Source organism: Larus michahellis, chromosome 1 (assembly GCF_964199755.1).
Source record: "Larus michahellis chromosome 1, bLarMic1.1, whole genome shotgun sequence".
Taxonomy (NCBI): domain Eukaryota; kingdom Metazoa; phylum Chordata; class Aves; order Charadriiformes; family Laridae; genus Larus; species Larus michahellis.
The window spans coordinates 62482608-62496707 of record NC_133896.1 but is presented as its reverse complement, the minus strand read 5'-3'; the positions used below and the strand labels follow the sequence as shown (position 1 = coordinate 62496707).

At 45.3% G+C, this 14100-nt stretch overlaps 1 protein-coding gene across 4 annotated transcripts in view; it reads right to left on the bottom strand.

Moving 5' to 3' along the window:
* The window catches only part of HIPK2 (homeodomain interacting protein kinase 2), a 132287-nt gene that overhangs the window by 23238 nt on the left and 94949 nt on the right, over nt 1-14100 (bottom strand). For 2 of the 4 annotated variants that reach the window (XM_074582003.1, XM_074581994.1), the window contains exons 3-8: nt 11682-11805; nt 9444-9563; nt 8648-8734; nt 7393-7577; nt 3408-3570; nt 572-791 (exon numbers count right to left, since the gene is read on the bottom strand). In XM_074582003.1, coding sequence (XP_074438104.1) covers nt 572-791; nt 3408-3570; nt 7393-7577; nt 8648-8734; nt 9444-9563; nt 11682-11805 — 899 coding nt within the window. The remainder of the gene's footprint in view (nt 1-571; nt 792-3407; nt 3571-7392; nt 7578-8647; nt 8735-9443; nt 9564-11681; nt 11806-14100) is intronic. The other 2 variants (XM_074582022.1, XM_074582013.1) reach the window with 1 other exon arrangement.

Sequence of the window (14100 nt, the reverse complement as noted above, 5' to 3'; positions counted from 1 at the left end):
TGACAATGGTACCTGCCACCGGTATACACAGGCAGAGCTGTTTGCAGCAGGGCTGGAGCTGAAGGAATGGTAATGATAAATTGTCACGAGTGTATGTTACCGGGGCAAACTCTCATCTCCACCAGCACCACAGTCGCTGCTGCGTTAACCTCCTGAGTTCCTCTTTTAACAACTAAATCACTGAGAAGTGATGAACCCGTTACTTATGTACTGATTTATCGTTGTTGTGGGGGAAAGTTTTCAAGTTTACCAAAGTGACGTAGATGAGCCTCACACTCTGTTCAGGGCAAAGGATGAAAACTATCACATATTCTCCCCCAAGCCCTTCTCAGTGCCTGCCCCATTGTTTTAGAGCAGCCACCTCCAACTCATGATGTTGGAGGTGCCTGCAAGATCCTCTGTTGTTGCAAACGTTTCCATCTGCAGCAATCTCATTGCGCTGATTTACTAGGCCAGCATTTTTCCTACCATACGATCTGCACTAAGGAAGCTTGTTTCCAACAAGAGCTCGCTGAAACAGCAGTGGGGAGGGAGCAGCAACTGGCCAAGACCTGGTGAGGCCGTTACTTACCTTGGAAGCCTGGTGGGCAGACGATGAGAGCTTGCTGGAAGGGGTCGGGCCGGGCACAGATCTGCGCTGTTCCTGTCTGCAGGGGCATGCTCCGCTGGGCCACCGCAGCCATGGACGCCGCTGAGGGCTGGTAGAGTGCAGATTGGTAATTTAGTATGGAGACCTCGGGGTTGGCTAAGGAAATAGTGGCACTGGAGGAGGTGGGAGCCAGGTTGGTGGTCTAAAGGAATGACGGGAATTAAACAAAAACAAACAAAAAAATGAGGGAGATGGGTACGTTGGAAGAAGCAAAACCCAAAAATAAAATAAAAAAGTAAAATAGAGTAAGATAAAGTAAAAAACAAACAAACAAACAAACAAAACCAACAAACAAAAAAACCAGCAAACCAAAACCAAAGAAGGGGGTAGAACAGGACACTGAGGAGTAGAGAGGCAAGGGCAGTGATGGGGAAAGGAGCACGATCTGCCTGAGTAACTGCAGCTGTACCACGCCACGGGACCTCCAGCCACGCAGCGCTGCTGTGTACCGCTCGGAGACACAGTGCCTTCTCCAAAGCAGAACTGTAGCCCCTTTTATCGCCCAACTGGCTCTGATTTGCAGCGTACAGAAGATGGGTTCACAAAATGCTACTATCCCCAAATCATGTTGTTCTCTCATCATGCACATAACTCTAGAAGAAGCGTACATTTCTTAGGTAAAAAAAACTCAGCACCTCCATGCCCTGTGGAGCCTCATCCTGCGAGAGGAGACTCATTCCAGCCTTTCCTCTACTAGCTATCTAAGATGGCACATGCCCCTTGAAATATGTTTTGAATTTGAAGGAATCAGAAGGCATGACGGTAGGTAACACTTTCAAAGTCCAAACTCCCCTTGGCTTGACTTTAAAACCTCTCAGAGCAGAAACTCCAGCGAGGGATGTTGCAAAGCCACAAAAATCAGCCCAGTGTACTGCAAAACATCTAGAAATCTGAGGGTGATTTCCTTTTCATTTGGATTGAGTTTGTAACAGCTGCAGACACTAACAACCCCTAAACAGATCTGCCACTGCTCTATAAAAATACACCCTTAGCATTCATGTCTAGGCAACTAGGCTCTACCAGACCAGAGCCCACCTTTCCCATCCAAACGTACCAGCATCACTGCTGGAGACAGGTGAGACAACACTTTTTCATGGTGAACATATGAACCCAGGATGAGGCTTTGATCAAGGCTGCAGGAGGCAGCAAGCTCAGTGTTTCGTGCTGCCCCAGTTGCCACTGGGCCTGGGAATGGTACCCATGCTGCACTGCCACAGCCACAACCACAGCCACGAGGGATGTGATGGTGAAACATTTCTTCCTCCTTCTCCTCTCCCTGTGCAGAGGCAGAGAAGGGCAATCTGTTCCCCTGTGCAACACACCGAGTAGCAACCATGACAGGTCCCAAACTCCTGATCTCAGGAGTTGTAACTGGAAGGAGGCAATCCCCAGATATTTCGCCAAGACAGGGAGCACCAGCGAGCCAAGATGAGCGGTATGTTGAAGAGAATGGTGAAAGGTTTAGAGCTGGTTCAAATTAAAACACCCTTCCTGGAAATGTTTCTACCACTTCTAGAAACACTGGAGATACCGGTTCTGCTCACAACACACACTGTTTATGAGAACTCAGAGATTTCCACGGACCTCCCCAGCCAACAGCCAATCTTAACATCAAGGGAGTTGTGAGGAAACGAAAGCAAGTCTGCATTTCCTACTAGTGGTACAAATGGTGTCTCTGCCCTGCAGCTGGGACCTAGGCGAGCATGTAGCATGCATTTCGTTAGTCAGCATCTTAGAAACAGCCAAGAAAGGGAACTGGTGTTTGTAACTAATACCCTATCACACCAAGCCATGACCTATCTCTGTCTGCATCTGCTTAATGAATTGTTCCAGAAGACCTTCTGTGATCACATGTATCGAGAAATGAGTCATGAAGTCTGGCTTTCTGAGTGACACAGGAACACACTGTACGTTTACACAGAATCCTTTAGCTCCCTTGCTTTTCCAAGCACCATTTCCGCAACGCCACCTGCAATCTCTGGAGTGAATCTTGAGCAGCCGGTTCCCAAAAGGCTTAAAAGACAGTAGCTATTTCTTGAGCTTCAGTCTCCTAGAGTGCTGTCCCTGGAGAGTTTCCTTTCACTGCTGTAATACAGTACCGCGGTAAACAACTTAGCCTGCTAGTCACATCAAATCTGTCAGCCCAGCACCCCCCAACACTGGGGCACGTAAAACTAATACAAGAGTCCAAAGCATGATTACAAAGCCAGAGCCCACCAATGTAGAGTGCAATTTAGTCAGAGCGGGGGTACGTGCACAGGGTTTCCACGTCAACTGTGGCACCTGGAGTAAAACCAATGAGACATAAGAAGAAACATAACCACTAAACTTTTCTTTCATGTTGATCGGTTACAGTGCTGTGTCTGTTACAGAAGGGTTTAAATTCTTTTGACTTCAATGCCAATTTGAAGAAGTGCTTTAAGACCACAAATACTGCTGCCTGACCCAGGGAGCGCAGTCCTGCTTGCTGCATTAAGGGACTAATGAGCTTTTCCCCATAGCAACTTCCCAAGTAAGCAGGATTTATCACTCCCAACAACAACATAAACAATGAGGGCAACATTTCACCGTCACACAAAATGTCAGAAGATTACCGCTTGCTTGAAGAAAAGAGAATGAGGAAGAGCGGAGGAAGGAGAGTAAAAAAGTACCATCTTTTTGCAGGCACGTTAAATGGGATGCTACTTCGCTTTTCATCATCTAGACCCTACTGACATAATCATTTCAAGCACTGGCTGCTTCTGATCGATGCCCTTACCTGGTTGTGGACTGTGTTCAGCTGGTTGTTAAAAGTCATGGTCAAGTTGGTCGATGTGCTTGGGGCTACATGGGTGATGAATGGCGTCTTGCTCTGGTTCACTGTGTCATACATATTCACCCGCCGCTTGCAAATCTCCATGTTCTGGAAGCAGGACTTGACACTGTGTAAAAGGGGGACAAGGAAGAAACAGAAAATCAACCAACCGACCAACACAGGCAACAGTTCATCATAGTGGCCCTGCATTAGGTCTCCACGGCAGGCTTGGCACTTTCTAGGCTCTTAAAGCCCTTTGCTATTTTTTTGTAGGTCTCTCTTAACCAGTGAGAGTCAGGTTAACCCTGTACTGAAGAGGGCCAAATGGGTGTCAAGATGAGAGTGGCTGCTCTGGGACTCCTCGGTGCCCCCATGGGTCTGAGCACTGCGACGTAAGTCACAGATAGCAAGCAAATCTGTCGGTCTTCAGGTGATGGCAAGAAATACAAAGTGGCTATTTTAAGAGAGTGAAAGAGACTGAGAGCAAGACAGAAAAATACTGGTTTCCCTGATGATTGAGCCTAAGAGGAAAAGACAGCTCATGCTTTCTGCCTTAGTGTAAGCCTGAAGGTAATTTTACAAGTCTTTTGCAAGGAAGAATTTTACTATTCTTGGTCACCAAGATCTCTGAAAAATCTTCGTTGTTCCTTTTAAAAAGTAGTTCACTGACATCTAAGTCCAGCCAAGTGGTTAAAGCATTGCCCCTGTCTGGCTAAACACTTCCGTAGATGCTTATCTTAAAGCACATGAGCTGTCCTCTGGCAGTCAACGGGACGATTCATATCGCAAAAGGTTATGCCAAATCAGATTCATCAACATCTCGAGGGAATCAGGTTCTGAGGTTATCTCAGACTGAGAACTGGATCTCTCGGGGGGGGGGGAAGATTACAGCTTCTTCCTCTACACAGATCTTCCTTTAAATGTTATTGATATAGCAATGGAAAAATTGAGAAGTATCATATTCTGTATCCCCAGTAAAGGAGATGAAATACTCTCTGCATTGCTAGAGCACTCTAGGTGTCTGGTACATGAAACTGCTGATATTTCATTTTTATAATTGGGATACCAAAGCATACAGAGTTTTAAGAGATAACAACATAGCAATCTTGAGCAAAACTGTATTTTTTATAAAATCTCATTTTCCAAGGACTGAAAACCAAGAGAGGTTTTCCACAATTCTTCCATAATAATTATTTTTACAACTGTGACCTCAGAGTCTGAAACACAACCCAAAAAAGTATGAAGGCATTTATTTTATTTCCGTTATCCCAATCCAGAAAAACAGAAAATCCAAGCAGTGAAAATCAGCTGTAGCTGTAAAAAATCAGCTGTATGCGTAATTTCTTTTGTAACGATCTAAGCTGTTAGAGGTAAGGGAGGTAAACACATCCTCACATAACTTTTAAGAAACAAAATATCCCTTCAAAAGGAAGACCCTTATATGATCCCTAAGGTTGGTCAGGAAGAGGACCTAGATCTTTTTATCCCTGTCTTGTCTCTTACTCACATGGTCATCTTTCTTCTCTTACAGGTAATATCTTGGTAACTGGATCTGTCCCATAAACACCTGCAGACAAGACAGGCTCAGGACACTGTGCATAGCGGTGCATTATGTGCATTCATTTACAGAACTATGAAATATCTGTAGGTCGCAGAACATTCAGAAAAATCAAACACTTATCAAACAAATATGGAAGACTAAAAATGAGCTGCATTTTTCCAGTTAAGTATGAATATAATTCTCCCTCCAAAAAGCAGAGAGCATTGGAAAGAGTATATTTTCTGTACATGGTAAACTGCGTGTTACCAAACGCTTTTATGTAACAAGGTATAATCTCTACTAATGTAATACTGTGTTCTCTGTCTCTACTTTAAAGCGAAAGAAAAAAAAAAAAGAAGGCAGTGACAGAGCAAAACGGACAGAAAGACTGAGGAGTACCCAACAATTTAAGAGCCAGGCAGTTAAATATGTGAAATGGGGAGCTTAACGCGCTTTGCTGTGTGCTCGGAAGTAAGCGGAACAGCCCCTCTCGGGCTGCTCAAACTTGCAGCCTCTCTGAAGCATGCCACAGCAGAGATTCCTTCCAGAAGCTACATTTTCCAAATATTCTCACTTTCTCTGCTGCCTGATTTACTTTCAAGAGAGATTACAACTCCCTGCATCTCTCGAGGCTTTGAAGTTTCTATTCACAGAACCACAGGCAGTCACAGACAAAATTTCCATCAGCTTGCCACGCTGGTTACGGCTTATTGCTCTCTTTACCAATCACCGCTTCCAACGCGGAGGGGCTGCGCAGGGTTACGCACCCGGCTGGCACAGCATTTAGTATTCAGAGATCTGATGCTAATTTTTTTTATTCAGGTAAAATTCTCACTGCTGTTGGCCCCAGTGATATTTTCAACCTTTCTGGGGCTTTGCCTGAGCAGCCACAAGTGAGCACTTCAAAAAAGAAGATGTGATTATGGTCTGCTGCGTTAGCGGAAAGATTTCTGATGGCAATGCATTATGCCACAAATCTCTCGTATCTTGCGCAATCAGTTGTTGCACAGTAAGAAGGACTGCTGCGAATTAAAAGACTTTTGTATATGATGCTAACTAACACTGTCAGAAAATACTGTCATTTTTTTTATTTATGAATGTTCTTACGTGAAACTTACTTTCTCTCTATTTAGCACAACAATCTCCCATCTTGTTTTCATTACATTTACCACTTACTATCTACTTATAGATAACAATGCTCAAAGATGTCTGTGCAGGGTAAGCCTGGGTGTATACAGACTGTGCACCCACTACCTTCTGGTAAGCAGCTGCTCTTATCTTGTGATAAATGTAACAAAAAGGCAGCTACAGCTCCTTCACAGAAGGAAAATTACCTTAAATGAACTTGAAAAGTAAAAGCACACATACGGACAGGAGAGGTGACTGACACCCAGTAACCTGTTGCTCTGCAGCATCCACACAAACATACTCTACGGCTTTTTAAGCAGTCCCCTTCCTTTTTGTACCTGAGCTCCTCACAGCCTTTAAACACGTGGTGCCCAATGAAGTATGGTGCTGTGCCAGTAACTGTTCTCTGCTGCCTGATTTACTTTTGCACAGCCTGCAAAAGCACCTTGAACTGCAGAGCTGGATGTAGAGCAGGATGTCCAAAGCTGGGTGTCCCTTGAAGACTTCGGAAAACTCCTGCTACATGTCTGCCTTCACTTGCACCCAAGAAGCCTGGCCCTACGTGAACTGCCCAGGGGACAAGAGCAATGTGCTGGGCGCGGGTTTCCTGCATTTCAGGCTGCTGCGCTCCATGACACAGCCTTAGGAGAAGGGGGAGTCAGGCTTGAAGGCACAACACTTTTTCATATCTCCACCGGGCAGAAGAGTCCACCTCCGTTCCACAAATGTGTCAGCTGAGGTCAAAGCATGGCATTTAAGGTCACATAAGCGGGCAACAACAAAGCTGAAAACTGAACCCCTTGTCCTGTTGCCTGCACCTGTAAACCAGCCTGCTGCAGAAAAAGCTCTTCCCTTAAAAAGCAAACAGCCCCAAACTGACCCTTGCAAGATGGGAAGGTTCTGGGAAGAAGGGTCGGCTCCCCACTGCAGATAAGGCTGATTACTGCAGTAACAATCAGGACTATATTACTCTGAGATATACTGATACTTTCAGCACTAATTGCATAATTTCTTCTGCATTTTAATGCAAACATATGTAATTATTGAGTATTTACATAATGAATGTAGCACACTCTGCGGTGTTTTAAATGCCAAGCACCTACAACACAACTCTTGCAACCTTAAGAATTGGCAATCCTCTTTTTCTTTTTAACCAGAAACAATTAAAACTTAGGGGTTAAGTATCTTAATAATGCCCCTCAGATACATTTGGTCTCCACCACAACCAGCTCTGCTCTTCATCCCTCAATTCAAAACCCAAGGGAAATGAAAGCCACGTACTGTGTGCTGTGAGGGAAATCGAGCAAGTGCGTCATGGTGACAAAAGGGTGGTTCAGAGTTTCAATGGGTGTTATTCTCTTATCTGCATCTATCGTCAGCATCTTCTTTAACAGATCTATAAACTCCCGCCGGTCCGCCTTTTCCACCAACATATCGCTTCCTTCCAAATCTGTTGTCATGTTCACCTAAAGGAGAAAGGACAAGGGTGAGCGCTAAAGGGAAAGAGCAGATGGTGAGGTCTCCAGCAAACCGTGTTTACTCCTCGCTGAAGCACATGCCCTGCAAGCCTCCCTGTCTAAAGGGGTAGTTGCTGAAGTCACACGGCAGACTCCGCGGTGGCTAGTCATCTGGCTTGTGCATGTCAGATCTCTAGGCAGACTGTTAAGTGTTCAGCTCGCTTGGGTCAATGGCTAATGAAACACTTAGTCACCCTCCACTGAAGATGAACAGCTTCCATGTGGTAGCAGGCAAGCTCTGATAATCAGTATATTTATCATATACAGGACTGTGTTATCAGACACTTAACTATGTGTCCTGTGAGCAAAAAAGACATCTAAAATAAATAAAAATTGTCAGTAGGTTTAGAGGAAACATCCCATTCATGTATCAGGTGCCAGGAAAACAAAACCCCTTTATGTTATTTCATCCATTTATACAGTCCTCTGTTTCTGCATGTTCGCTTGTGTATGCTACAACACCTAGACTTTGCTAGCACAAGCTCCAGTTTTGTGCTAGTGTTGTGCCAGTTTTGCACACTAGTTTGTTTGCTAGCACGAACTCCAGTCGCAGAAGTGGTTACGCTGGAATTAACTTTCACAACCCCATGGAACCGACACAATCAATTGGTACTCCCCGTTCCCCCAGATGGCCACGTTTTACAGGCAGCACACTCCTCTGCGGCCACCGTGATTATTTCCAATGTCACTGTTTTACAAATGGAAATCTTAAAGCACACAGAAGTAAGTGACTTGCCACTGGCTGCACGGAGGAGCACTGGAGAGACAAGAGAAAACACAGGATTTTGACAGTCAGAGATTGACTTCGCTGTTTTCCAAAGCTGCTTTACTACATGGAGCCCACATGCCCCTATGTGCAGCTTTCCCTACCAACAAGCTGATTTGGTAGACCGAATTCTGGTATGTCTCAGGAGCTGGCACAAGAATAGCACATACAGAAAAATCATGTAGTTCCCCTTGGTTAGTGTTGCCTGAAAGCATGTGAAGCAGTCTGGCTGGTTACTCAGCAATGCTCTTACCTGTGCCATATCATCCAAACAGTTGAAAATATACTTTCTTGCTTCCTTCGACTTAATCCCCGTCTCTGCCTCATGATCATCCGGTGTCTGCTCAAAACAGGAGACAGGCATTGACCAGAACTGCCCTGCAATCAGCTGTGGGTTTTATGCCACTTCCAGCTTCTGCCTTATCCTGCCCTCATCAGAGACCACCACGTCTCTCTTGCCTGACCAGATAACATTTACACTATCTCTGCTATAGATATAAGACATCTTTTGTGTTACAAGGTGATTCATCTCTTCTTTTTCAGAGGATCCTCCCAAGTACGGCGTGAGTCCCAGAGGTCTCTCGTGCTCACCCCATCCTTACAGCCAGAAGCCCACTGGCCTGTCCCCTTGGGACTGAATGCAGACAAAGACGCCGGTACAAGAGACTCAGGGCTCACTTGAATTACTAGCGGGTTTGATTGTCAGAGTTAAAATGCTTTCTGTCCCCCCCCCCCGCCCCCCAATGCATTAGATACTAGAGCAAAGTCTGCCCAGGCCTTGTTTCATTTAAACTACACATCAATTCATTGACGACTTAGAGGGAGATTTCCAGGTCAAACCCAGACTTACATTTCCCACAAAGCAGTGCCAAGCAGGTGGGCTGAGCGCCGCAGATTTTGGAGATGGCAGTTTTACCTCAGGCTGTACCCACCCCAACGCCTGGGCTGCATTGCAAAAAGCAGAGACCTAAGCTTTGAGGTGACCTGAATGTCTCCTTGCTTCTGACCAACAACCGCAAGGTAAAAGAAACAAGGGAACGTCTTCTTACCTTCAGCCTCCACAAAGGATATGGTGAGTCTGTATCCCTGTTGAAAAACCTTGTAGTCTTTGTCCCTGCACTTAACAAATACTCTGCTGGTAAGCCCTGCGTCTGTGAAATATAGCGAATCTGTAAGAGAAGGATGAGAGGTCACTGTTCATCCTGTGAAGATCTCTGGAGGTCTTCCTTAAAGGAGAGCAGGAGGCATTTAAAACAATAGAACAAAGAAAGAGAAAATGTAGCGCGTAGTTAGAATTCACCCAAAAAACCCCAGTGCAAGGAATGACAGGAAAGAGAATTCCCGTACGGCATCCCTCCATTTATCATGTACATCACTGGAAACTCACCCTTACGGTACGCTACCACAAAGCCTACGGATAAAGGGAGGAAAGTCCCTACATTTTAGAGGTCATAGAGGAAGACCCACACTCAGATTTCAATGGGGCGTTTCACCGCTTTGCACCTTTTTATGTCACGCTCTCCTCTCCAGGAGGTAATTTCAACAATTTGATATTTGTGCTCTAACTCTTACTGTTTTTTCCCCCAGCTGAGAGCACAGCCATAACAAGGAGCAGTTTGAAGTTCAAAACAGAGGACTATGAAGTGACTATCTTTGAACTGAGATGAAATATACACTCAAATGAACTGACACCCTCATGGTATGTAAAGTACTTCATCTCTACTGCCAACATGACTTCATTTGTTATTTGGGTTACTTCCATGAGTATGACCTCACTGTCACTCACACAGCTAAAAGATGCTACATGTGTGTTTCCAGGATCTCAGACTTTAATTTGTTTATTCAAAGGAGAAAGGGTCTGTGATTACACAATTAGAGTCTGATCTCACACACACCTGGGGTGCCACACGAAACCTTAACTTTGGCGTCTCCTGACTCCTGAATGTTTCGCTCTGTGAAATGGCTGCAAACTCAGCAAAACTACTAAAAATAGTCATCTGCTCAGAAAATTCTAGGGAAAACAATGAAAAGGCGTTTTTGAGAAAAGAGACGAGAGGGGTAAAAAAAAATTAAATAAATAAAGGCATAAAAAGCAGCCGTGGTTTCTTCCAAGCACTCAGGATCTGGTTCACTGAGCGTGGCTTGCTTGGCTCTGCAGCTCCTTATGTCCATCAGAGCTCGTGCACCTGAGAAGCACCAGGATCTTGCCCGCAGCCCAGCGCCAGCGCTGCAGGGCCACTCGAGCTGCAGCGAGGGGCCAGCATCAGCCCTGGCCCCTCTCCCAGCTCCTCAGGAGCCCTCACCGTATTTCAATGGAGGAAACTTTCTGCTGGGCAGTTCAGCTGGGCAGGTAGGTATCATGATTTCTTTTTCAGCTGCGTGTTTTATGGCTTTTCGGGTGAGGCAGGGAGGAGAAAGAAATCTACTCTTCATGCTTGGTCTGTGATTTTCAAACGCTTGTTAGTTTTTCAGCTACTTCTGATTTCCTCTGGAATTGCTAAGGGCCCTGCTCTTCACTGCGGGTTATTTACCGTGCCAAATCTCACCTTTAAAGCTCTGACTAAAAAAATACTAGTGACCAAAAAAAGTCAAAGAAACATTTTCATATATGAAAAAATTATTTATTACCCTGCTCTTTTCTTTTAATTTTCTAAAAGAAAACAGACCCTTTCCAGGCTGCATTTACAGACAGTTACTATCAGCCTGAAGAAGACCATGGGAATGGAATGTGTTCTGCAGCCCTGGCTCTAGCAGCCGCTGTGCTTTTAGAACTACAAAGGGAGCATAAAAGCCTATAGGGAGAGAAGTACGACAGGTTATATTAACTGGAAACCTACACCGCTGTGAATGTTCTCCTTCTTGTCATTGCTTTTAATATGCACCCTCATAAAAGGGGTTATGAAAGGCAGCAGAGTTCGTGCAGTTTCTTCTAACAAATAAACCTTTATTCAACACTTGCTGTTGCAGCAGAGAAAGGGTGCCTGCTCTGCTCAGTGAGGAGAGACACGTACAGAGCTCTCCAGTCAACAGCAGCATTGACTCTTGATTGAGATTTCACTTAGTCAGTTCTTAAAAGCCAGTGTACCAAAGAGCACACGGGTTACCAAGAGTAAACACCCTGGGTGGAGAACTAAAAATTTGACTTTGCGGGGGGTAAGCATCATGTATCCCCTATTAGCAAAACAGAAAAAGTTTGCATCTGTTCACTCTGACAAAAGATGGGAAAAAAACTCCAAACCATGAACATCCGTGCTCTTACCAGCATCCAGGGCAATGTCCGTACCCACCTGATCATACTCTGAAGCTCCCGGGTACAACGGCCAGCCCAAGAACAGCTCTGCAATGACACATCCCAATGACCACATATCGATTGCTTCACAAAATGGTAAACCGAGGATGATTTCAGGGGCTCTGCAAAGGAAGAGGTTAGAAAACATCAGCAATGGGAGCGGATCCTCTCGGCTGGCACAGGGAGGCCGGCGCGGAGTGCGACGCCCATGGAGCTGCCTGCTGCCAACAAGTGCCATGGCTCCTACGGAGCTGAGGGTCCCACTGGCCACCGGCAAAGCGTCTGCTAACCAAGCACTAGCCGGTGAATATCTATCCTTGCAGAAGTCCTCTGCCAGCGTTTCACCAAGAGACAGTCCTACGTATCGCAGCAGTTTGCAAAGGAGAGAACTACCATTATTTTAATTCGGCAAATTTAATTCGGTGGGCAAATAAAACACAAAATGAACACTGTGTGTTCAAGGCCACCCAATTAAGGTCCCCACTCGAGGCTCTCAGGCCCAGCTTGTTGGCCTGTGGAGGAACCGTGCGGACTCCCTGTGGTGAAGCATCCTCCCTTCACGCAGCTCGGCGGGCTTCACAAACAGCCAGACATTAAATAATCATTACAGGACTGGTATAAAAGGATTACTGACTTTTTAAACAAATGGATGCAACCATAAAACAGAGAAATAACGTAATTAGATCTATTAGACCTAAGCCTTTTCCTCAGGAGGAAGCAGCCAAGAAGCCTCCACTTCCCAGTCTGTCCCAGGCGCCTGATTAGATTTCCTCTTCCCTTACAGCCCAAACAGCCAAAATGTGGCAGCACTCCTGCTACGCATTTACTGCTGGCTTCAGGAGATGGCCTCTGAGGCACCTCTGCTCAGTGAGTTTCGGTGTTAGCCCTGCTGAGGAAGGAGAGGACAAGGTTGAAAAGGCTTTGCTTCAGTTCTCCAGGAGGAATCCCAGCCAGGACGTGGAGGAGGTGCCCAAATAAGCAAGACCAGTCTCAGCTCAGACTTCCACAGGACCTAATGGTGCGGGTCATGTCACCTTTCAGGCAGGTAGAAGTTGGTGCCGAATCTTAGCCACGTACCATGCAGACCATGCAGTCAATGGAGAGACACACACACACACACACACCCCCAAGAGGGATTTGTCCCATTGTCTTGGGACGGTTTGAATCTTTCTTCACTGAGGCTAGACAAGCTCCCTAAACTCCAGTGGCCAAGGTGAGAGAAGATGAATCCCCCTCCTAGTGCCACAAATGCTTTGCGTTTCAAAAGCAACTTCTATGTGGAAGAATCAAAAGTATCTTACAAATACTCAAAACCTTATACAAAACCCACCTCTACGTACAAACACCTTCCTTACTTTCCCTACCTCAGCCCAGACTTCCATATGCAGTTAAGTGCCACAGTTCCTATTTTTTACACAGAGATCACCTAAGGCTTCTCTCCTGCTCTTCTTGCAGATCTTGCAACACTTTCTTCTAAAGACCCAAGTTCTGGTGCCAGGTGATATACAACAGAAAAAACCCCTTACTTTCCCATGCTCCTCTAACTATTAAAAAAAAAAAAAGGGCGAAAAAAAGAGAAAGCAGAAAACAGATAAAAGAAATGAACATGCATTGCTTTAAAACTTTCATCATTTTAAAAACAGCCTTGGGATTTCTCGGGACATGAGGCATATTTTGGGAATGCCTGGGGTTGACTATTGAGCAAATCAAGTGCCACCATCAAGAGCTGGAAATAGGGCCCATGGTTCCCAGTTTCCCATCTGTCATCAGGATAAGATCTGACACTAGTGAGATCATACTAAGGATTACCAATTGCAGTGGAAAATATTATGTTTTAATCATGCCATTACATAGTCATGTGAAGACAAATCTTTAGCCAAGAAACCAAGCAAAATGGGTAATTTTTTCCAAGGAAACAAGCAAAGGCCCTGTAGCAAGAATCCATGCCCCATCTTCAGTCCACAAACCTCCCCAATTTTGGGTTGACCAGCAATGATAAAAGCCCCAAACTATCTGTTCTCAAACCAGCAACGCAAAACATAAAAATTACGGGAAATTCTGGTATTTTAAGGTTAGGATGCTTTGTGCCATTCCCACAGAAAACATGCCAGAAACTTAAAAAGCGGCTACCCTTAGCCCTTCTAGCTTCATCTGTGCTTGTTGTTCCCATACCCCACCGTTCTTTAGCCTTTCGTGACAAACTTTTTATTCTAACACCAATCTCTCCTTAGGAACAAGGGGTTAATTTTCCTCCCTTCTCCCCCATTCCGTCATCCCTGCACGCTACTCAACACCTAGACAAAATGCAGAGAGAAAAAGACAGCTATGGTGACCTGAATCTCATTACTATGTAAATCCTGCATTCAAAGCCATCTGCCTCTCCCTGTCTGCCTTCCACATTGTGAGCGAGATGTCCC